This window comes from Notothenia rossii (assembly GCF_949606895.1).
Source record: "Notothenia rossii genome assembly, chromosome: 4".
Taxonomy (NCBI): domain Eukaryota; kingdom Metazoa; phylum Chordata; class Actinopteri; order Perciformes; family Nototheniidae; genus Notothenia; species Notothenia rossii.
The window spans coordinates 25,915,238-25,931,187 of NC_136902.1; the positions used below are offsets into that span (position 1 = coordinate 25,915,238).

General features: G+C 42.5%; 1 protein-coding gene across 1 annotated transcript in view; it reads left to right on the top strand.

Moving 5' to 3' along the window:
- cacna1db (calcium channel, voltage-dependent, L type, alpha 1D subunit, b) overlaps positions 1-15,950 on the top strand; it is a 114,405-nt gene that overhangs the window by 29,605 nt on the left and 68,850 nt on the right. Inside the window, exon 4 of the mRNA XM_079679472.1 lies at positions 15,706-15,845. Within this exon, the coding sequence (XP_079535598.1) occupies positions 15,706-15,845 (140 nt within the window). The remainder of the gene's footprint in view (positions 1-15,705; positions 15,846-15,950) is intronic.

The following is a 15,950-nucleotide window of genomic DNA, read 5'->3' on the forward strand; positions in this document are numbered from 1 at the left end:
CCAAAACGACTTGCCATCTTTAATACCATTAGGGATGCTGCAGCTGCTGCCTCTCCTACTGTCAGTGGCCTCACACCGCTCTGCCCCACTCGCTGGACAGCCAGAGGCAGTGCAATAAAATCCCTGCTTGCGAATTATGAAGCCGTCTACGACACGTTGGATGAAATAATCCGAATGGGGGGGAACACAGAAGCAAGCAAGAAGGCACCAGGGCTGCAGGCATTGATGACTCAATTTAGTGTGTTCTTCGGATTGAAAGTGTGTCTTACACTGTTTTCTTCTGCGGAAGAGGTGGCTCGGGTGCTCCAGTCCAAAGACCTCTCAGCAGAGACAGTTAAGTCAGCAGTGCAGATGCTCCAGACACACTACACAAACCTGAGGTCCACAGAGGCATTCCACAGCATCTTTGAAGAGGCCCAAAGAACGAACATGAGCGACCTGGTCCAGGCCCCGGCTCTTCCTCCAAGGCGGCGCGCTCCACGCCGTTATGATGATGGGGATGCGTCTCATCAGTGGGAAAATCCAGAGGACTACTTCAGGAGCCAGTTTTTTGAGGTAGTTGACCTGCTCACTTCTGAGCTGACTCGCAGGTTTAACCAACCCACTCTGCAGCTGCTGATGAGTATGGAGCAGGTACTCCTCACAGCAGTAAACAGTCCCCCTGGTTTAGGCAGCATCAACATCCCCCAAAATCTGGTCGACATGTACACAGGTGATATTGACATGGAACGGCTGTCCACCCAGTTGTCACTGTTTCCAGCAGTTTTGCAGGCACACAACAGTAGTTCCGCCGCTGAAAGACCCATCATGCAGGTGACAAAGGTGTCCACAATCACCGACATGCTGGCGGCACAGGGACGAGGCACGCAATCCCTCTTCAGTGAAGTGGATAAACTTCTACGGCTGTATTTGACTGTGCCAATGTCAAATGCAACAGCTGAGCGGAGCTTCTCCAGCCTCCGTCGGTTGAAGACGTTCCTCCGTTCAACAATGTCCGAGCGCCGCTTAAATCACCTTCTCTTCCTCCACATCCACAAAGATTTGACCGACGGCCTGGACCTCAAAAAAGTGCTCCGGAACTTCTGCTTTGCCAGTGAGCAAAGGGAGGTTTACTTCGGCAAAATCTAGGAAGATTGTGTAGATTTAGCCACGTGGAAATGTTCTTTAGCTTTAGCCTAATGTCGGACATTTGTTTGAAGGGTGCTCCGCCTCCACCCTCACCTGTGATTGGACATTTGAGTCATGTGATTTTGATTACATGACATCACAGCTTGTGTTAGGTGTTATTAACCAATAGTTTCATTGGAAGACCTATTTTATTATACAGTTAATATTACGCCCCAGCCAGGCCAGTTCGAGTGGCTCTTCGTCCTTTTCGTAACTGTATTACAACTATTGTTCATCGGTTGAATAAATAATTTATGTCAATTTCTTGAATTTCTTTAAATAAGTTTCATGAATTGCATTACCTCCTGTAGCCAGAGAGGCGGAGTGATTACCACTCCGCCCTGGCGGAGGCACTGGCGGACTGATTACCACTGTAGATTTAGCATTTCTTTCACATACACACACACACACACTTTTTGGCCCCCCCACTTCTGAAATGAATCCGGCGCCGCTGGTGTCAGCTGATTGACAGAGTGAAGAAAGGGAAATATGCTTTACAGTTAGACGAATCCACAGATATGTCAAACTCTGCCCAACTGCTTGTTTTTGCCAGATACAGTTTTGATGGAAAACTTGATGAGGACATGCTGTTTTGCATCCCGCTGGAGCTAAAGTGCACAGGCGAGGACATTTTCACAAAACTTGACAACAAAATAAAAGAAGAAGGACTGTCTTGGGATGAGTGCATCGGTGTGTGTACAGATGGTGCTGGAGCAATGCTGGGGAAAAAGAGAGGACTAAAAGCAAGAGTCTTACAAGTGGCGCCCCACGTTATCTTTACGCACTGTATTATCCACAGAGAAGCTCTAGCGAGTAAAACGCTTGACCCAGAGCTTAAAAAAGTGTTCTTGAGACGGCGATAAAAATGGTCAACTATATAAAATCCCGTCCACTCAATACCAGGCTGTATCTCTGCAACGAACTGGGATCGGAGCATCAGGGCTTGCTGTTCCACACACAGGGTTCCTGCAGGTTTCGCCAACTCAAATTTAAGACTTTTTAAGACCACTTTGAATAGAATTTAAGACCTATTTCACGGCAAGAAAGTATGAAGGAAAATTGCTATGAAAGAAGAAATACGTCCCATAATTACTTACAAAGTAAATTAATTCATGTTCAACATAAGAACAATGACTGAACATAACAGCATAACAGCACAGAACTGTGCCAAAAAGTGTGTGTGTCTCTGTGTGCGTGTTAGGGCTGTGCAATTAATTATACTTTAAAATCGCAATTACGATTTTGGCCTGCAACAATTACAAAAACAACATAATCGAAAAAAACTATTATTTAGCTTTGCTAGGTTGTGACAGTGCACTACAACACATTTGATCTAATTCATTTTAGTCTCATTTATTTTTATTTATCATATTTATTTATGTTTAGTAGCTTGTGGAAGTGCGCTCCAAAACATTTGTTGATCTTGTTTATTGGTATTTATTATTTTGATATTATTTATTTAAATATGTAAGTTATTTAATTTAGTATTGGTTTTTCAGTTGAATTATACATTCAGGGTAATCAACAGTTAAAAAGATACGGTTCAAATTATTTAATAATCGTGATATCAATTATGGACCAAATATAATCGTGATTATGATTTTTGCCATAATCGAGCCACCCTAGTGTGTGCGTGTGTGCGAGAGAGTAACAATAGCTATATTCAGACCTCTGCTGCGTTGGCTAGAATCTTTCATTGTTGCCGTTTTATGATTGGTATGCAACTACTGTATTTAGCATCACCTCCGCTTTTAGGGTTGACGACGTAGACCCAAACGTCGCCGGAGGTCCCCCGGTGTTGTTGCGGGAGCTGCTGCACTAGCTAACGCTGCACCAGCTAACGCTACATTAGCAAAACACACGCTAATTTATTTTTGCAAAAGGTGCGGTGGGCTTCAAACACGTTCCCCTCCACTGGTTTCAACCAAGCACTAAAAAATATGTTTTCCAACCAAATACGGTTGAACTTACACTTCCCCATATTTATTTGTAAGTAGATTCGAAGAGACATGAGTTTCTGACTGCAGCTAGCTGAAGCTTGGTTGCTAGGTTAGTAAGCTGGGTGTTCTCCGATAAGGCGCCGGGGGAAACAAAGTCAGTGATTCCTGGTTCGATGTCGATTTATTTCAATAGAAAATGTTGGGGGGAACTGAATGGCTATTACCGTACTGGTTACTTTGCAGCCCGGACATTTCCCCCAAAACACATTTTAGACGCGATCGCAACACAGAAGTACCTTTCAAATCCCATCATTTTTAAGACCTTCTAAATCATATTTAAGACCTTTCTTATTGTTTTGGTCATATTTAAGACCTTTTTAAGGCCTTAAATTCAGATGATCAAATGTAAGACTTTTTAAGAATCCGCGGGAACCCTGCACACAGAAGTCAGGTGGCTTTCAAGGGGAAATGTTCTCAGCCGCCTGTATGAACTGCGGGGCGAGGTGCGCTTATTTCTCACGGAGCATGGGTCCCAGCTCGCTGAGCACCTGACAGACCCTGACTGGTTAACAAGGCTGGCATACTTGTCTTGCATATTTGACAGACTGAACGGATTTAACCTGTCATTACAAGATGAAAACACAAGCATCATGTCCTTGAATGATAAAATCTGCGCATTCAAGAGGAAAGTGGATCGCTGGACTGCGCGAGTTGAAATGGGCAGGATTGACATGTTTCCTGAGCTGGAGGAATTCATAGAGGGAAATGATCTTAGTGTTAACTCTGTGAAGAAGTCTATCACTACCCACCTGCAAGCCCTCCTGGAACACTTTAACAAGTTTTTCCCAGAGGAAGCAGCACCGGAAAAATATGACTGGACAAGATCACCATTTACCTTAACGATCGCAAGTCATCTGTCATCCGACATGGAGGACGCACTGACTGAACTGTCAAGTGACCGCACATTAAAGACAGCTTTTAATGCGAAGACGCTTGCTGAGTTCTGTATTTCAGTCGAGAGGGAATACCCACAGCTTTCAAAGGCCGCGATGGAAGTTCTGACGCCGTTTGGCTCCACATACCTGTGCAAAAAGACTTTCTCGGCACTGACATACATCAAAAACAAATACAGATCTCGTCTAAACGTGGAAGATGATCTCCGAGTGGCCGTCTCCAAAATTAAGCCCAGGATGGATTTGCTGTGCTCCATGCATATTGCCCACCGGTCTCATTAGGTGAGATTAACGCTGAAACATAGCGTATTCCCCAAATGTAAATGTACACCGCAACAATGTTCATATTTTTATTAGTTATTATTACCTTTTATGTCTTTAAAGTTTGCACAGCAGCAATTTTCATATATTACCTTAATGTATGTTTACAGTTTGCACCGCAACAATGTTCATATGTTTACTACAGTTTATGTCTTTTAAAGTTTGCACCGCAACAATGTTCACTCCTAATTCACATGGAGATTACTTTGCTGCTGTTATCTTATATTAAATTGCTATATGTAAAATCATATCATGGTTGACAGGCTGTTCTGTTCTTGTGTGTTGTCGTTATGCGCGTGTTTGGATACGCCTATTAGTGCGTGCGTCCTGTGCACACGTTTTTCTTTTTCTTCCAGTCACCACGTGATAGTGGGGGGTCGCCAGTCTCTGGCACTGTTATTTTGGGGGTCGCGGGCTGAAAAGTTTGGGAACCCGTGATCTATGTAAACAACTATTTCCATCTATGTAATATTAGTTGTATATAAAATAAGTTAAGAAATTCTTCCAATGTGTACTATAGGTCAGTACAAAAATAAAAAAAAACAGTTTAAAAGGGGAGTGATTAGTCAAATATGCATAAATAAAAAGAAAGAATGCAGACTAGGTAAGATAAAGATAGGAGAGAGGAGTTTATCAATGATGTGTTATTGGTTGTGAGCATATTCTAATGGTTTTTTGATAATTGAAATATATACAGTTCGGTTTAATATGAGTGTTGAGAGCTGTATCCATAAATCTCTTAATGTTGCCCTCAAAGTGCACCAGATTGATGCATTCAACTTCAATTTAAAGAAAAAAAATATCCTCGGGGTGCATGCCCCCGGACCCCCCAAGAGGATGTGAAGTCGTCACAAATAAAACAGGTTCACATGGATAGGATACTAGATAAGTGTGCACACTTATTATATACACTACACATTTTTCTTGGATTTGTTAACAATATAGTCCCTAATATATTTGTAGAAAGGCAGGAAATGGAATTAAATCGAGAACATGTTTCATTGCGGAGGACCCCCTGTTTTGTGTCCCCCCCCACTTCTCAAACCAAAGTTACACCCTTGACACGAGGGAATGTATGATTTATTCATGCTCTGGAATACAGCTCATGACGCTTTATGATGTATTTTTTTTTGTTATCCAATACATTTGTTTCCTAAAACAGTAATTGTGGATGATATTTAGTAAGACTTTTTTTCTTTTCTAGCTCTTTTAGAAAGCTTTCTGTCTAAATCATGTGACTCAGTCTGACATTATCACAGCTCCTGGTCACAGACAGAGCATTATGGGATGCACCCACACACATAAACAAACACACACGCACACACTGAGCCACATGGCATTGAGTGTTATGTCAGCTCGTGTTATCCTCAATGAGGGTATTGACATAGAGTGACCCTGCATCTGCTGTGTGTGTGTGTGTGTGTGTGTGTGTGTGTGTGTGTGTGTGTGTGTGTGTGTGTTTGTGTGTGTGTGTGTGTGTGTGTGTGTGTGTGTATTATGCTCCCAGCTGATCAGCTCAGGCATGATGATGTTGTAGGGCCAGCCCTTCTCTCTGATCCATTTAAAAACACACACACACACACACACACACACACACACACACACACACACACACACACACACACACACACACACACACACACACACACACACACACACACACACACACACACACACACACACACACACACACACACACACAGGGGAATACAGTCCACTGCGAACGTACAGTATAGCAAAAGCTTATCTTGTATTGTTGTAACACAACACACATACATGTTCGCACAGCAGCCATCTGTGAAGCGTCACTTTAACATTCTACAGATGTTATACAAAGAACAACCTCCTGTCAATTTTGTTGACCCACTCTGTAATCTGTGTAAACAAATATCTGTATATGTTGTTGTCGAAGAGGTGGGATTTTTTATGTAAGCTATAACTCTGTTTCCTAAATGCCGCATTAGAGTAAAAACCATTGTACTGTAACATCCATGGAAGGATATTCTTTAGATAAACCCGACCTGAATCAGATGGATAAATCACTTTCAGATCATTAATGAGTGTGTGGCTGGAAAGCACAGGAAATGAACTTGTTAGTATAACTGCAAAGATTCACACAACATAATGTGGCGCTTGCGGAGTACAGCCAAATCAACACTACTGCTAGTTTCTCTGATCGAGGAACACAGTATTCAATTACTCTCATTTTGGAAGGTCTTCCTTTGTCCACCCGTAGACTAAACCATTGGTATTGTTTGAAAATGTAAAAGCTTCCAGGATTTATTCTTACTAACTGTTCCTAAAGTCCATACCATGTTTGTACCCAGCTAATTATTTGGGAGCTGTTTTCTTTGGACACATTTAAAGGAGTTTAAATCAATTGGAATCTTGCACATCTTGTTGTAGATATTTTTAATTTGTTTTGATTACATATAATTCTTTGATATTAGTTTCATTTAAAATACTTGTGTTTTCTTTTTATGTCTGCACCAGTTTATCTTTGTTGCTGCCGGTCTTGGCCAGGACACTCTTGAAAAGGAGACTTACTATCTCAAAGAGTCTTTTTTCTTGGTTAAGTAAAGGCTAAATATAAAACAAAAAGAAATGCAAAACAATCCTAGGGAGGAATTTGTTTTCCCATTTTTGGCTATTACTCTGTTTCTATATTTATAGTATGTCAGATTGATTCCTTTTAAGTTCACCAAGGGTTCACAAAGAGATTATCAGTGATCTAATACCCTACGATTTCAATATCTGACTACTTCTTTAAACCAACCTATACCCTGATGATCTAACCCTCAGACTTGATTTTAATCTGGAAACAGCAACTAAATCCAAATTGTATTCCTTTATTTAAACAGTACAACTCTTTATAAGTGTTTTTCCTTCTTACTGAAAACTTCTCTGTGTATCACAGTGACATCATTGAGGACATTTGATCTGACTGTGAGCTCTCTTGGCTTGAGCAAACCAAATGTCTTGACCAGCTCCCAAAAGAGGGGATTTGTGAGCTTACACCACCCACTACTCCTCCTTAAATCAATCAAGCTGCTCCGGTTTGTGTGTCTGGACCTGCGTCATGGTGTGGTTGGTTTGTAAATACATCTCAAAGCCATAGATGTGAAAGTGGAAGGGTGAACGGAAGACAATTGTTTATACAAGTGATCTTGTGTTCCTTGAAAAGCGTTCAACTACACTGTAGAAAAATATGGACGTACAAGTGTTCTTGTGTTCCTTGAAAAGCGTTCAACTATATGGACGTACAAGTGTTCTTGGGGTTATTCACAGTTGTCTCTTTGGATTACCGATATATTAGTTGCTTTGGGCCAATAAATCCAAATGTTGGTACATGACTGGGACTTTGTGGAAAGGTTGTTGCTCTAGCACAGGGGTGGGCAATTATTTTTTCCATGGGGCCACATGAGAAACAAAAAATATTGTGGAGGGCCGGGCCAAAAGGCTGAACTCAATTCTGCATAATATTAATTGTATTTCTTTATAAAAAGCAGTAAATAGCATTGTTTTGACAAGCTGGTAAGAGTATATGTTATAGTTGAGCAATGAAAAAGTGAGGTTGCCTTACAAAAAATGTAATTTATTCAATCAAATTTCCCAAAACAATGGTAAACAAAATGTGAACGTTTTTCACCATTTCTGACTCATATTAGTGAACATTTTCAGTCGCATTCACTACAAAACACATTTTGAGTTTCATATACTGTTGGAAAGTTGTGTAAAGGTTCTTAGCATTCTTAAGACATCACAACATTGTCTTTGTGCTCCAAACATTCAGCAAGATACATCATATTGAACTGTCACTGAACATCACTGAACTGTGATTTTGAGAAAAGGCTTCCAAAGAAAGTGTCCCAGTTCACTGCTAGTTGGTTCCTTTACATGCCTACATTTGTAGTCTAACCACCTCATTTGGTGTTTTTAAGTTCTTTTTTCTTGTTCAGTGAGAGAAATCTAGTCTCTGCTGGGCTTTAACGAGTGCATCGAAGTCAGGTTGAATGTCTGAGGTGGAGATGCGAAGCACAGCTGACAGATGATCATCAGTGAGAGAGGATCTATACCTGGATTTCATAAACTTCATCTTTGAAAATGTTTGTTCACATATGTAGGTAGAGCCAAAGAGAACCAACATCTTCTGAGCATGTCTCCTCATGTTTGGAAAGTTCTCCTCCTCGAGAGAAGAGTAGAAATCCAGCAGAGATCCTGACTTAAAGCGCTCTGCCAGTACTGCATCAGACTGCAGGTCAATGAGTTCCAGCTGAACATCACTGGGTGCATTATCCATACTGCAGGTAAAGGGAGAGGAAATCATGAGCATTTCATCCTCGATTGTTTGGAGATCTTCAAATCGCCTTGAAAACTCACCATGCAATGCTCCTAACATGGATGGATTTCATGAACAAAAAGGCCCTTGCCTTGCAGTTTGGTGTTCAGTTCATTCATCAGTGCAGTCACATCAACAGCAAATGCAAAATCTGCCATCCAGTCCTCGTCTGAGAGCTCTGGGATGTCTTTGCCTTTCTTCTCACAAAACTCTTGAATCTCTGCTTTCAGGTCCCAAACTCTTTTTAGCACTTTGCCCAGGCTGAGCCATCTGACAGCTGTGTGGTAGCCGATGTCACTATGCTCAGTCTCATGCTCCTCCAAAAGTGCAACAAACTGTCTGTGATTCAATGCCCGTGCCCTGATGAAGTTGACTATTTTAGTAACAACATCAATAACATGGTGAATTTTTAGCACTGACTTGCACAACACATGTTGGTGTATAATACAATGCAAAAATACCAATTTCTGATCTGCGTCGATTTCAGTCACTTTATCTTGCATACGTTTCAAAAGTCCAACATTTTTACCTGTAAGATTTGGACAACCGTCTGTTGTGACACCTGCCAGTCTGTCCCATTTCAGTCCCAGCGTGTCCATGCACGCATTTACCTCCGTGAACAGATCGATCCCTGTCGTCGTCCCTTTCATCGGCCGCATTGCTGCCAGCTCCTCCGTAATCTTGAAGTCCGGCGTTATCCCACGGACAAATACGAGTAACTGCGCTGTGTCGCGGACATCACAGCTCTCGTCCAAAGCCAAGGAGATAAAGTCAAAACTTGCCACTTCATGTTGCAGCTGAAGCTCCAGATTCCCCGCAATGTCCTCGATCCTTCTCGTCACGGTTCGCCTGGACAGCGGGACTTGCTCAAAGGCTTCTTTTTTTTCAGGGCATATTAGTGCTGCAGAGTCCACTAAGCACTCTTTGACAAACTCCCCCTCTGAGAATGGCTTACTGTGTTTAGCTATTTTGTGGGATATCACGAAGCTGGTCTTGGTTGCTGCATCCTTGGATGTGTGAAGCTTGGTAAAAAAGCCTTGCTGCTTTTGCAGCTTAGCTAGCAAAGCGTTCGATGTGCGCGCCCTTTCAGCATCAGTCAAGTTTTTGTATTTCTCCGCGTGTTTCGTCTCGTAATGCCGACTCAAATTGTAGTCCTTGAACACAGCGATCTGCTCCCCGCAAACTAAACACACGGCTTTACCTCCGACTTCAGTAAATAAATACTTAGCAGTCCAATTGTTGTTGAAAACCCTACATTCGGCATCTACCTTTCTTTTTTTAGCATCAGCTGACATTTTTGAGCGCTAAAGTCGTCTTGTGACAATTATCCAATAACGCGCACGTCTTGATTTGGCGTATTGCGTCATTATGTACGTGAATAAAAAACAACTTCAAAATAAAAGCATTGCAGCTTTAGTCCATGCATGAGGTAAAATTAGAAAATATGTTTATTTTGTAATTTCCAATTAACCTTACACGGGCCGGTCAGAGTCAACCAAAGGGCCGTATGTGGCCCGGGGGCCGTACAGTGCCCAGGTCTGCTCTAGCATAATGCGAAAATAAGTAAGGAAAATATGTTGTCCATCAAGCTATCAGGCTAAAAGGTGTAATTAAAAGCGAAATTAATCAAAACTACCACCAGCGTATAATAAAAATACGTATTTTGTCTGTGCTGCTCAGATTTAAATGCACAGTATTTCTACATTCTTTAGATGCATAATGTGTTATTTTCAGTGAAAGCTCCTGTTTATTTAACCAGCTGCACCAGAGGCGGTTGTCTTGAGTATCCAAACTTCAAGTCTCTGCCCACACATGAAACAAGCCTGATTTCCATGGCAACGTTATCCCCCTCACAGCTGTATTACAAGCACAGAAGGAAATTACCAACATTAAACGAGTGTAGCTTCTTCACTGGGCCTCGACACAGCAGACGAGAATAGTTAGAACCTGTAACTTTGACAGTTCAATTAATAATTTTGAGTTTATATGAAGAACACCGACACAGAAGCTCTTCAGTACACCGGCGTGGACTCCTCCCCCGGTGCTGACAGAACAAAGGGTTTCTAGAGAAGAGGGTTGACAGAGTTCGGGAGCCACTTGTCGCCTCTCTCTTTACACCTCCTGGTCAGCACTCAACCTCACTCTGCAGCGCCACGTGTTATTACTCTCTCACCCACTACCCAGGAACCCCCTGGGGATGTGATAAATAAAACAGATTTAATATGTCTTATGTAACACCATGCAGTGTGTATTGAACCTATCACTAGATATGTAATAGGGCACAGGGCAAAGATTATTTCTAGCTATACTTTTTAAATCCTGGGAAGTTACATGAGCACAAAACCAAACTATGGTTTTAAGAGCAAAATTATTTTCTGATGCATCCAGCATTTAGTTTGCTGTATTAGAGAAACGACGGTGCTGACTTAAGGGCAAAAATATTATAGTATTCAGATTTTTTAAATCTAAAAAATTGTTTAGAAGAAATAATTTTGTTTTACTTTCTTTTATATATATTCTTTTATTTATCTACCTAAAAAAAACATTTGTATGTTCTCACATTTAAAACGAAGTGGGCTTACGTAGTTGAAACTAAAAAAACATGGTTGAGCAAACCACAGTCATTATCACTCTTCAAGTAGCTGCTTCACAGTAAAGCCATAATCCAGTCCTTTCACTGGAAGGCTTTTGAAGTGAAGCGGCAGCAGGAAATGTTTTGATTTCATGAACAGCGCTGCACACGTGCAATCGCCTTCTAAAGAAACTGAGGTCTGCTGCTCTTGTTCTTGCACTGTTTTGTCTCCATGAGTCACTTTGTCAAAGATTTTCTTTTCCATTTGTGTTGACATGGTTTAAAATAAAACAAACTTTCAGTTCATCCAGCACTTGTATAAGCAGGTTCATAGCCGTCTAAATACGTCTCAACACAGAGAATAAGCATCACAAGATCAAACTATTAAACATCTATCCACTAAAAACAAGTATGGCTACTGGCAACACTGACTTAAGATAGTAAAAGCATTGTGTTGACCGACAATTGAATACATAAATACATTTATAAAATGTACTTAACAAATATTTTTCAATTTGTATTTGTACACCTGCCAGTAATGAATTACTCTTCTTTGTGCATCGTTACTATTGTGTGTGTGTGTGTGTGTGTGTGTGTGTGTGTGTGTGTGTGTGTGTGTGTGTGTGTGTGTGTGTGTGTGTGTGTGTGTGTGTGTGTGTGTGTGTGTGTGTGTGTGTGTGTGTGTGTGTGTGTGTGTGTGTGTGTGTGTGTGTGTGTGTGTGTAATGCACTAAGTAGGATCAGGTGATTACTCTATTTGTTGTCTCCATTGTCCTGCAGTAATCTCCATTCTCAGACACAACCTTGTTGACTATCAACCTGACTCCTGGGTCACATCCTGAATGGATTTTGTGGACACACACACACACACACACACACACACACACACACACACACACACACACACACACACACACACACACACACACACACACACACACACACGCACACGCACACGCACACGCACACACACACACACACACACACACAGGTTTGCTCACTCACCAGCGGAGCGGACAAATGCACACCTATGGGAACAGCAAGAGGGTGGAGCAGGAATATTGAATTGGACGTAGTAGGCGTGTGTGTTCATGTGTGTGTTCATGTGTGCTGCGGAGGCTCTTATCAGTGTTAAACAGCTCTGAGTCGCGGTGCTTGTTGACCTCAACAGGTCATCATCACACAGCCTCTGTAGGGGCACACCACTCAGCTTACACCTGTTAACAATTAAGAGCGAGACAAAGACATGTTCTTTGTAGAAAAGTCAATATTAACAGACAGCTGGGTTTGCATCTGGGCCCACAGCAGTGATTTGGGATATGTTGGTACCTTTACCAACAACCAAACATGTTTAACATCAGTGCTGATCTTTTTAAATCTCTCAAATATTTTTCTTCCACATTTAGTGAAGGTTTAAACAGTAAGAAAATGAAACGAGTCTTATTTTTGAATTGAGTAAATTAACACAGTTAAAAAAGACAAAGAGATTTTGTTTCCGGGTGCGTATAAATAAGTCTGTCTGTCCGTCAGCATCACATGAAAACAAATGGCCTGATATTCATGCGACTGTGGGCATGTGCAAAGAAAGAACTCATTAAATGTTGAAGCAGATCAAATATTGCTGCATATGCACAAATCATGGCTTTGTTTACATTGCGAGATGCAGCGTCTGTGTTGCATTTATCTTATGTCAGAATAATGATAAAAATGTGACTGACAAATCCCGCTATCAATATGTTGTTTTCAAGGTTTGAGAAATAAAACACAAAACCATTCTTTGTAGCTTCCATGTTATTCCCACATTATGAATTCTAGCTAGACACACACAACAATGAAGAGCGCAACATAGAAAGTCAGAGACTTACCAAAGGAAGAAAGGTTGATCCTCTGGGGAACATGAATGTTTACGTTTCCGGACCAAATTTTATAGATCTTACATTTTATCAGTGCTTTGTTGCTTGCATGGTTAGACATGTACAGTATACATATTTGATGTTCATTTTGACTGAGGACCTCATGAAAGACGACACACGAAGTGAGGATACCCGGCCCGGAGGAAGCCCGGGGTCACCTTCTGGAGCCAGGCCCAGAAGGAGGACTCGTCGGCGAGCGTCTGGTGGCCGGGCTTGCCACGGAGCCCAGCCGGGCACAGCCCGAAAAGGCAACGTGGGCAACACCTCCGTTTCTCCGTCCCGCGGAGCCACCACCTAAGGGAAACAGCGATGGGGTCGGGTGCGCTGCCAGAAGGGTGGCAGTGACGGCAGAGGGTCTCAACGGACCAGACCCGGGCGGCAGAAGCTGGCTTTGGGGACGTGGAACGTCACCTCTCTGGGGGGGAAGGAGTCCGAGCTTGTGCGGGAGGTGGAGCGTTACCAGTTGGATCTTGTTGGGCTCGCCTCTACGCACAGCGTCGGCTCTGGAACCTTACTTCTGGATAGGGGTTGGACTCTATTCTTCTCCGGAGTTGCTCAAGGTGTGAGGCACCGGGCGGGTGATGGGATACTCACAAGTCCCCGGTTGGGTGCTTCATTGTTGGAGTTTACCCCAGTGGACGAGAGGGTCGACTCCCTACGCCTGCGGGTTATGGGGGGGAAAACTCTGACTGTTGTGTGAACTTATGCACCCAACAGCAGTTCAGAGTATACGGCCTTCTTGGAGACCCTGGAAAGAGTCCTGTATGGGGCTCCTGAAGGGGACTCTTTAATCTTGCTGGGAGACTTCAACACACATGTGGGCAATGATGGAGACACTTGGAGGGGAGTGATTGGGAGGAACGGCCCCCCTGATCTGAACCGGAGTGGTGGTTTGTTACTGGACTTCTGTGCTAGTCATGGATTGGCCATAACAAACACCATGTTCGAACATAAGGATGCTCATAAGTGTACGTTGTACCAGAGCACCCTAGGCAGAAGGTCCATGATCGATTTCGTTATCGTATCATCGGACCTGAGGCCGTATGTTTTGGACACTCGGGTAAAGAGAGGGGTGGAGTTGCAAACTGATCACCATCTGGCCAGTGGTTACAATGGTGGGGCCAGTGATAATACAATTCTACCGTGGCATTTTACCCTTAATGTCTACCTCTGCGGTAAGTCACTAGCACCCACGTCGACAATTTACTAACGGTATTTACTTGCGGTACCGCGGTGGGCCGGCGGTACCGAAGTGGGCCGGTCGAGAGTTCCGGGCTGATTTGTAGTCCCAGTCCGCCCCTGACTGCAGGTCTCTTTTGTGTGTGGGTGTGACATCTGAGTGTTACTGTTGTCGTCAGTGTCTCTCAGTGGGCACGAGTGTGTCTGTGTGGGTCTTTGTGCGTGCTCTCCGCGTGCGTCTTGTGTTTGTGTCCTTTATATCAACAAGAGGAGTGCTGCACTTAATGGGCTCTAAAACCTGCCGACTCACTAACATTTTGCATTGAAGGAGCCAGAGAGAGAGAGACAAACAAAGAGAGGGAGAGAGGGAGTTTGTGTGGGAGAGAAAGAGAGAGAGAGATACAAATGATACGTAGGAGAGAGGAAGGTGTTTGAGAGAGAGAAAGAAAGTGGAGGTGAGAAAGTGGAATAATGTGTACGCTCAATAAATCAATGTGTGAGCACATTTCCCAATCCAGGTTCCAGTTCCATGACCAGGCACTGTGTTACCATGGAAACATGCTGATGAGGTGGCAGGACATTCAGTAGGATGTTCTTGTGCTTTTTGGCCATGAAATATATATTTGTTTGGATTTAAGTGGCCATTGCTTCTAAACTACTAATGAAAAATTCTTCACTTTGAACCTTTTCTTTACTGTGCTGTGTCAGGGAATGCATCACAAAGTGGTGTTACGCGCAAACACTGGTATTTTATGCAGGTATTCTCATCACAACCCTCGATAAAAGGCCAGCGTTTGACATGTTTCACATTGCTGAAAACCTTGGACACACAAACTATATATTTGTATGCGTTTTATCTTAGCTTACAAAATGTTTTTTTTCTGTGAATGCTACAGTATGAACATGAAACTTGCCAAAAAAAATAGGGACGTTTTATCAGGAATGGATATTTCTTGAAGAATAAAATGATGATACTTTTTTATGACCTAGGATCAGTGAAAAACTGTGCGATTACATAAATAAAAGGAATGATCTTACTGTAAGTCAGCAGGAAGCTGTGAATCTGATCAAAGTCAAGTCAAAGATACCTTACTTGCTTTTGCAAAAAAATGAAACAGGTTGCCAAGCCAACTGTTGTTGTAACCAGGGAAAATGTTTTCTTTGTTGTTGTGCCTCATACCTGTTGGCCTCATTGCCTCTTGTTTTTGTAGCCCCCACGCACATTATTCGGCCGACAGTGAAGTGCTTTTGCAAAGTTAGAAAAGTTAGATGACTAAACTTTTCTCTGTCTTGTGCTTTCTCCTCGTGTCCTCTCTACACAGGAAACAGTAGAATATGCCTTCCTGATCATTTTCACTATAGAGACATTTCTGAAGATTATTGCCTACGGCCTGGTCATGCACCAAAACTCCTACGTCAGAAACGGCTGGAACATGCTGGACTTTGTCATCGTCATAGTGGGGTAAGTTTATAGGTAGAGCATAAAATGTACGTGTAGACACCCAGGTTCAACGATATAAACACACAGTCACATTGTTTCTTACAAACTGAGGCAATACACACCATG